General features: G+C 44.0%; 1 protein-coding gene across 1 annotated transcript; it reads left to right on the top strand.

Annotated features, from left to right (window-relative positions):
* The first annotated feature begins 901 nt into the window (after positions 1-901).
* Positions 902-8,695, top strand: Gins3 (GINS complex subunit 3). The gene is made up of 3 exons (XM_005345560.3): positions 902-1,213; positions 2,996-3,229; positions 8,136-8,695. The coding sequence occupies exons 1-3, from the start codon at positions 1,028-1,030 to the stop codon at positions 8,364-8,366; spliced, it is 651 nt and encodes a 216-aa protein (XP_005345617.1). The 5' UTR covers positions 902-1,027; the 3' UTR covers positions 8,367-8,695.
* Positions 8,696-9,580: the final 885 nt, after the last annotated feature.

The following is a 9,580-nucleotide window of genomic DNA, read 5'->3' as shown; positions in this document are numbered from 1 at the left end:
TCTAGTCCGTATTTAGAAGGCTATTGCTGAATGTAGTGAATTATATGAATACATTAACAAATTTTTTTCATTCAAAACCAAAAAAGAGTGAAGATGAAAGTCATGCACACCTCTCTTCCTGTGCGCACACCGCTCCCAAACTCCAGCACCCCCAGGAATGCCCTTCTACAGTAGGGAAGTTCTGCATCACGCCTCGAAACAATCCCCCTCCACCTGTATCCAAGTGTGAGCAGTGCCACCCATCCGAGCGCCCAGCAACCATGCGAGACTTTTCCTTTGCTCTCTTCAGGTACGGGACCTGTGATAACACTTGTTACTGAACTCCCGTGTGTAGGGTGGCTGTCAAAAGACCAACTGGACTAGGATTTCCTAGTCTAACTTCTTCTCTTGGGAACCTAAACTAAGAGCCACAAGAGGAATTTGTCAGTTGGCAGAAAAGCAAGCTGGAAGGTCCTGAAAAAAGACTTTGCCACCCAACCTGGCTCCGTGCCCCATTAAAATACCACAAATAGTTCGTAACTCAGCACACAATTAGATATTTGGGCTAGAGCTTGTGTTTTAGTTTCTTCTGTTGTTTTCGAAAACAAAAATTAACCTATCCGTGAAAGGACTGTAATGAAAGCGGATTTAATGAGGAGTGAAGCAGATAGTATATAACGGTTTTATTTGAAGTCCCCAAAGATGTTTTTAAATTTCATACATTTATCTAAAGGGCTGCATGAATACAGTCCAGTTAGTACTAACGCTGACGGTCCCTTCAGGTCATCAAGCTTCTAAGTACTTTTCCCAGCCTAGACTACCCGTGGAGAGAGAATTTCCGGCCGACTCAGCCAGGGCTTCCGAGCAAGGGCGGTGGCTCAGGTCCCGATCAGTGGCTTCATCGATTGCTTCTGCCTGAGCAGCCGCAGGCCCGCAGGGATCGACTGCTCTGGTCTGGGGAGTCAGGCGCGGGAAAGCGAGTTTGAAGCAGGGCGCGGTTCGCGGGGCGGCTCGGCCCTCTCGTCCCCCGACGCTGCCGCCAGCAACCATGTCGGAGGCTTATTTCCCGGTGGAGTCGGGCGCACTGGGACCTGAGGAGAACTTTCTGTCCTTGGACGACATCCTCATGTCCCAGGAGAAGCTGCCGGTCCGCGTGGAGAAGCCCATGCCGCATCTGGGCGCCTTCTTCCTGGAGCGGGGCGCGGGCGCGGACTCGGACCAGGCGCTCCCGCAGGTGAGGCGAGCCGGGGAGGCCGCGGGGACCCGGGGGAGCTGCCCAGCGCTCGGACTGATTTCCTGCCATCACCGAATTTATTTCTAAAACTCTCCAAAGTTATTGGCTTTCCGAACGCTGAAGGATTGGCTGCAGCCGAGTGCCTCAGGGTCTTGGTCCCGCTCATGTTTTCCCTAAAACTTTTTTTGAGGTGTATGAGTCTGGGGGCTGCAGATCGCCTTGTGCGTTCTGCACTGACGACAGCGTCAGCAGCCTGTTCCCAAGGGCCGGGGGATGGTGGGGTAGAGGTGGGTGTGACTTAACAGAGGTTGAGTCGCTCGGCCAGGGTCCCACAGAAGCCCATGGTGGCTTAACCAAGTCAGTCCTCGGTAAAAAGTTGCTCATACACTTTTCATTGTTCAGAGTGAATGTGGCAGCTCCGTGTATTAGCCCCTTTGCCCACCTATAAACCTGACAAAGGCTGGGTAACAAGGTCAGGGGCCTCTAGGAAGTGATAAACTGGGATTCGAACCTAGCGCCTTATGGCTTCAAATAGGAGATTTAATTTCTGGCTCGTCATCTCATCTCATCTTGTCATATTGTTTTCCAATTCTTTTAAGACTTTGAAAAACGTAGACATTGACCCTTTCACCGTCACTGAAGCCATGATGTGGGTTGGGAAGGGACTGCCACCTGACTTCAGATTGATTCCATTTTGTTCTCTTCTACCAGCGTCTAGATTGGTGAATATATACCAAAGAATATTTAAAAAATTATTTTAAAATATTAATTTTTATATTTGTATAAAATATTAAATATTTTATATATTAAATTTTATATATTTATATATTTTATAATTTAAATATTCATTTATTTTGGAAAACTTCCACTTCTGTCCTGTTGTTGTTCTTTGTCATGTTTTCGTTGCTGTTATTATAACCTGTTTTCTGTCTTCGCTGCATCTAACATGAAACCTCAGCCTAAGCTGACCTCATAGAACTTGAAAGTAGCGCAGTGATGCCAGAGGCTGGGGTAGCGGGTGACGACTAGATTAGCGGGCATTGCTCTGATGTGAGCATTAAGGAGTCCTGTCCGCTGCTGAGTAGCGAGTGACTGTAAAGTATAGTGAGGTGCTTGCTGTTTTGAAGAGCTGGGGAAAGGATTTTTAATGTTTTCACTTCACTACGAAGAAATGTTTGAGGTGGGCACTTAACTTGATGTAAACATTATACAGTGTGGAACTGTACTGCATCAGCATCTAGACCCCCATAAACATTTCATTTTAACTTACCCAGTTAAGAAAATAAATAAGGGCTGGAGGAGTGACTGCGTATAGTTCTTGATGCATTAGTATGAGGACCTGAGTCTCCATCCTCAGCACCCACATCAAGAGCCAGGCATGACTGTGTCTCTAACTCTGGCAGTGGTGGGGTAGGGACTGGGGTTAACTGGCCAGCTAGTTTAACTGAACTAGGTAGTGCCAGGTCAGCAAGAGAGCTATCTCAAAATTAAGATGGAGAAGGCATTGTGACAGCAGCCTCTGGCTTCCACACATACCATGGGTAGCAGGTAGGCATTGTGGGTCCCTGCCCTACCCTGACACATACACCCACACACATGCGCTGAAAAGGTAAATACAATTTTTAAGTCTATGGTTCATTTCTTCAGATCACGTCATAGTGACTTCCTCAGTAGAAGAGGCAGTATTTCCCAGAAAATATGAATTTCCTTTTTTTTTTTTTTTGTCTCCACATACACTGACTGTGCCTTTGTTTTTGAATTCTGTGCTCTTGTCTTATGCAGGGCACGAAGCTGGAGTTTCCCTTGTGGCTGGCTAAAGGCCTCTTTGACAACAAGTGGCGCATCCTGTCCGTGGAACTTCCCAAGATGTACCAAGAGGGATGGAGGACTGTGTTCAGTGCAGATGCTAACGTCGTGGACCTCCACAAAATGGGGCCCCACTTCTATGGGTTTGGCTCCCAGCTTCTGCACTTTAACCATCCAGAGAATACATCTATCTCCCAGTCTCTGCTGCAGGTAAGCAGTGTGAAGTATTAGGATGTGCATATGTTAGCAGCCAGTGATGGCAGTTACCAGACGTCATTTTCACCCTATGCGTTAGTCAGAGTTCTCTAAAGGAGAAAGAGACAGAGAGAGAATGAGAATGTGTGTCTGTGCATAGGGTCATAGAACTAGAGAGCTGGCCCAGTGATTACATTCTGCTCTTTCAAAGGACCCAAGTTTGTGCCTAGTACCCATGTCAGACAGCTCATAACCACCTGTATCTCCAGTTCCAAGGTCTCTGACACCTTTTTCTGGTGTCCATAGCCACCGTGTACACAGACATTGATATACATACATAAAAATAAATCTTAAAATTTTAAGCCATTAAAAAAATTTAAGATTATAATCTAGTTACAGCATTTCTCCCTTCCCTTTCCTCCCTCCACTCCTTCCCCATGTGTCCCTCCCCATTCTCCATCAGATTCAGTCTTTTTTCCACTGATTGTTATTGCACGCATATATATATATATTTGCGTATACATATGTATTCCTATATATGACCCGCTCAGTCTATATACTGTTTCTTGTATGTATGTTTTAAGGACTGATCATTTCAAAAAAAAATAATAAGTTGAAAGAGTACCCGTGGGCTCTCAGATCTATAAAAAGCTTCTAATTGGAGAAGAAAACTATTAAAGGGATTTATTCGATTGGCTCACATGATATGGTCTCAGTGGTCCAGCAATGGCTGTGTCGCACAGAAGAGACTAAGAATCAGTAGTTGCGCAATCCCAGTCTGGTGCTAGAAGCTGGAGGATTCTTGGAGAACTGCTGGTTCTAGTATCAGCTAAGAAATGCCACCCCAACAGGATAGGGGAACGTGCAAGAGTGAGGGCAAGCAGACGAAAAGCAGTTTCCTTCTTCATGTCATTTGATCTGAGCTGCCATCAGAAGGTGCTGCCTAGGTTTAGGGTGGGTCTTCCCATTTCAAGTAAAGAAAATCCCTTCTAGAGCTTGCAATTCAGTTGACTCTTTTTTTTCTTTTAATGTTTATTTATTATGTATACAATATTCTGTCTGTGTGTATGCCTGCAGGCCAGAAGAGGGCACCAGACCCCTTACAGATTGTTGTGAGCCACCATGTGGTTGCTGGGAATTGAACTCAGGACCTTTGGAAGAGCAGGCAATTTGGAAGAGCAGGCTATATTAAATATAACCTAGAAAGGTTTTACACGATATATCCTGGAGGAGTGAGAAGGGGACTGAATGATGGATAAGATCAAGATTTGTGTATGAAATTATCAAAGAATAAATAAAAGATACTGTATTTTAAAAGGGAAAACCAGCTAATCCAACTGCTGTCAGTCGTGGAAAGCTTGTTCACCTGAAGACATGCAAAGGAGGAGGGAGGAATAATTGCTCCTTATAAGTTAATGTATATACATCTTTCCCAGATGATGTTCCATCTTAGATCGTTTTAGGATACTGGCCAAAAAGCCTAAACATGTTTTCTTTAGCCCCCGGGGCCTCGCACTCATGTCAAGTCCTCTCTACCTTCTGCCATACAGCAGCTCACTAACTTCCATTGCAAACGGTGTGGCTTTCTCTCATCCTCTCCCCTGTCTTGCTTCCCTGCCTGTTGGTTTTCTCAGACTTTAATAAAATTCTCCTCTGGCTTCAAAACAAAAAAAATATTTACACAATTATAGGGTTCTATGTAATGTTTTAATATGTGATGCTTATGTCAGGTTAAACATATCTATCTTTTCAGTATTAATTCTTTTGTGTGTGTATGGTATGTTTATGTGTTAAGTGAGTGCTGGTGCATTCTTGCCCATGGCATACATGGAGTGATCAGAAGACCGCTTTGGGTGTCAATCCTCACCTTCCACGGTCTCTGTTTTGCTATTGACTACAGTTAAACTAGTCAGTGAGCGTCCCAGGAGTCTCTTGTCTCCACTTCCCATCTCACCACTGAAGCAGTGAAAGTACAGCTGTCCAGTGCTGTGCTCAGCTTTTCCATGGGTTCTGGGAATTCAGACTTAGGACCTCATGTTTGCTTGGCAAGTGCTTTACCCACTGACCCACCTCCCCAACTCCTTAATCATTGCTTTTTTAGCGTTTGGAAATGTGCAGTTCATTATAACCCTCCATAGCCACTTTATTGTGTGGTAGCACTCCAGAACTTCTTGTTCTTATCCGATACATTTAAAAAAAATATGGCCTGCCTATTCCTTTTTGTATATACTTCCTAAAAATTGGAACCATCAGGAAATTGAAGAAAAGAGACAAAGGTGATGGTAGATGATAGGTGGTAGGCACATTGTTAAACTGTTATGGCCCAGTGGAAGGTCTGGACTGGAGCACCTTTTGGAAGTACTCGAGTTTCTTGTTTATCTGTTAGATTCCCTTCTGGAATTAAAGCGTGGCTCTCATTAATCTGATCTGTGATTTACTGAAGCTGCGTGGCCTGTCTTAGCATCAGTTTTTCACCTGTACGACAGACGTAACAGTAACATCAAAATCACAGAATTAATAAACAATGCAGTAGTCACGTTTCTGCTGTGATAAAACACCATGGCAAGGCAGCTCACAGAAGAGTTTGTTGTGGGCTTACTGCTCCAGAGGGGTAACAGTCTGCCATAGCAGTAAGCAGCCAGCATGGTGACTGCAGCAGGAAACTGAAAACTCACTTCCCTTACAGTAAGCACAAAGCAGAGCGAGTACATTAGCCCGTAGGAAACATTCCCATTCAGACCACTGCAAACTGTAGCTAAAACAGTAATATATATATTACTATCCTTTGTGGTATATCCTATTTTAACTCTTCTTAATTATTCTTTTAATGTCAGAAAAAAGGGATCCTTTGTGTCTCCTGAGCAATAAACAGTCAAAAGACTTTAATGCCTCCTTTTTAGTTTTATAGAAACTGTTGGCTCTTATAAAACTGGAGAGATTGCTTATAGGTTAAGAGAGCCTGCTCTTGCAGAGTTCTTGAGTTAGCTTCCCAGCAACCATGTTGAGTGAGTCTCAGTGGTCTAGAGCTCCAACTCCAGGGGACCCAGTTTCTTCGTGGCACCTTGGTAGTCACTTCAGCAGCACAGTAAGAACCTGTCTCAAAAAAAAGAAAAGAAACAAAAACAAAAAAACTTGGGGCTGGTGGGCTGTGGTGGTACACACCTTAACCCCAACAGTCAAGAGGCAGAGGCAGGTGAATTTCTCTATTTGTTCAAGGCCAGCATGGTCCACATAATGAGATCCTGTCTCAAAAACGACAACAAAAGTTTGGGTTTGGAGGGATGACATAGCAGTTAAGAGCACTGACTGGTCTTTCAGAGGACCTAGGTTTGATTCTCAACACCATATGGTGGTTCACAGCCTTCTGTAATTCCAGTTCCAAGGGTATCCAACACTTTTTTGTGGTCCCCCAGGTCCTGCGCATATGTGGTACAAGACATATATGCAGGCAATATACTCAAACATATAAAGATAAAGAGAAAAAACATTAAATCTTATTTTGTGACTGCCTGATACCACAAAATTAAGGAAGGAAAGAAAGAAACATTGCTATTCATTCAGTAAAAGAAGTCCATACATAGACTACAGACCAGAAGGTTGATACAAGTTCACGAAAATGCAGAATGCAAAGCATGTTTATTTACCAATATTTGGCCTTTTGGGTATCTCGTTAAGTTACTTGGTAGACCTCTAACTTGTTCAGTGTTCTAGGCTGGCCCGAATTTAGGATCCTCAGCCTCCTAATATCTTGGATTACATTCTGTGCCAATAGGCCCAACTCCCAGCACTTGTTCTTGAATTAAAGTTTTCTTTTTTAAAATAAGTTGTGTGTTTTCTTTTCTCATCTCTGCTTTCAAGTGTTTCAGAGTTGCTTCTAGACTAAATGATTGTCCTGTGATACAGATGTGAAAGCTGAATTGGGGCTCATGGTTTTTGCTCAGCACAGTGGTGAAATGATGCCTCTTGATCTTATGCACCCCCATCCTACTCTTAGACTGAGAAAAATAGAAACCGAATCAGTTCATCCCAGATCCCATCTGGTGGAAAGCTGTTGGTTACAATTCCTGTAGTCATTGTTACCAGTAACAACACGCAGTGCTTTTCCAGGGGCTTACTATGTGCCAGCCTCTTGCTATCTGCCCTACATACATTGCTTCACTAGTTTTAGTGACAGTCCATTGGATTTCCATAACAACTTATTTTATTGTAAAAGAAACAAAGGCTTTCTTTAGTAGTAGAGGGCATGCAAGCCTCCTGGGTGAGTCCTGAGACCAAATTCTTTGAAGCCATCTAAATGTTCCAGTATGGGGGCTGGATAGAAGGCTCAGTGGTAAGAGTATACGTTGCTCTTGAAGAGGACCCGAGTTCAATTCCCAGCACCCGCTTTAGGTGGCTCACAGCTGCATGTAACTCCAGCAACAGGAGGGCAGGTACATTTATATCCATATACACATAGCCACATAATTTTTTAAAAAAAATAACAATAATGTCAGATATGGTGGTGAACACTTTTAATTCTAGCACTTGGGAGGCAGAAACAGGTAGTTCTCTGAGTTCCAAGCCAGCCAAGGCTACATAGTGATACCCTGCCTGATAAACAAATAAATAAATGAATTAACGAATAAATATAGTGATACCCTGCCTAATAAGTAAATAAATAATGCTCCAGTTTAAAAAAACAACAAAAAACATCTGAGGACCAGCAAGATGGCTTATCACGACGAAGGCACTTGCATCTGAACATGATGGCTGTGTTAGGTTGGAGGAAGGAGTGTCTCCCACAAGTTGTCCCCTAACCTCTACACACATACATGGTATCACATGTGCCCTCTGTCTCCCCTCAAAAATAAATTAACAGGTCTTCGATCTGTCTGGCTTTATGAGATGTGATATTGGCCCTGATTCTCTTACTCTTCTTCAGACTTTTATTGGCCGGTTCCGCCGCATCATGGACTCCTCCCAGAATTCTTACAATGAAGACACATCTGCACTGGTAGCCAGGCTAGACGAGACAGAGAGGGGCTTATTTCAAATAGGGCAGAAAGGACTGAATGACTTCCAGAGCTGGGAGAAGGGTCAGGCTTCTCAGATCACGGCATCCAGCCTCGTTCAGAATTACAAGAAGAGAAAATTCACTAATATGGAAGACTGAAAGCAGAACAGAACTGCAGCTTGTGGATCTCTGTGTCCCTCAGAAGACCATTTAGCTTCATGGGTGACCCAACTACTGCCTCAGGACTTTTAACCTTCAGCAGTCTCCAAGTTTGGAACTATCTGGTTGGTGGCAGATGTGGATGCTTTTGATCCTATTGGTCTTCCTGGACTTTAGTTACCTGCTGTTCCACAGTGTGGGCCTTTTGACCCCAAGACTGCAGCTGAGATTGAGCTGGTCTTAAATAAGGGTCATGGACAAATGCAAAGTCAAGGTGGAACTAGGATTCCTCGAGTGTCTGGTCTCCTTGGCTGCAAAGGACGAGTACAAAGTGGGCCATCTCTGCCTGTTCACAAATTTCTCTTAAGCTGATTTGCCTTACCTTCCTCATGGCTGGACAAAGAACGGCACCCCCACCATGCTGCCCGCCTGCTGGGACTTATCCCAGTTCCCAAAACAGGAAACTGGGAGGAAAGGGGAAAGTCAGATGGATGGCATAGCAGAAAGGAGGAGACATTGAGCTTCCGTGCCCTGTAATGAGGGCTTTTGAGCTGGAACCACATCCCTTCAGTCCACTCAGAGGGGCCACGTTCCTGTGTTTGTCAGTGATCTCTGGAGCACTGGCACACGTCTTCCGTTCCCTGTCTAGAAGAGCTGTCAGGGAGGTGCTAGGAGTTGAAAAGTGGTTATTAACTGGGTGTTTATCAGTAATGTTTGCACCAGGGGCTTACACTGAAAAACAGCCTGGCAAGTGTTAGTAGGGAAGATGCCTTTACATTTTTTTTCTCCAGGAAATATTACAACATTAATGCAAAGAGGACCCCTGACCACTTACTGGAAATCTGTTTAAAACTGCACCAAACGGAGGGATGAGTTCTCCAGATCCTAGGCTGTCACTGTCAAAAACCTCATTTCCTAAGGCCATTTGGACTGTCTGATGGGCAGCTTTTTCACAACACCGGCCACCCCTGGCATCCTGTAGCTACTGGAAAATATCTTCATTGTAATTTGGAGAGATTTGGGTGTCCAGATCCCACAGATATTTTAATGGATACTTAAAATGACAGAGATGCTTTTAAATACCTGTCTTAGCATGAAATTGCTTTTATCATTTGACTTCATTCTAAATAAATGATGGACTTTACATTTTATACATGTGTTGTCTAACTGCAAGGCTGCCAGGATTCAGCAAACCATCTAAGGACATGTTCTTT

Source organism: Microtus ochrogaster, chromosome 4, assembly GCF_000317375.1.
Source record: "Microtus ochrogaster isolate Prairie Vole_2 chromosome 4, MicOch1.0, whole genome shotgun sequence".
Lineage (NCBI taxonomy): Eukaryota > Metazoa > Chordata > Mammalia > Rodentia > Cricetidae > Microtus > Microtus ochrogaster.
Note: the sequence above shows the minus strand (reverse complement) of the source record. Positions and strands in the feature narration are given on the sequence as shown.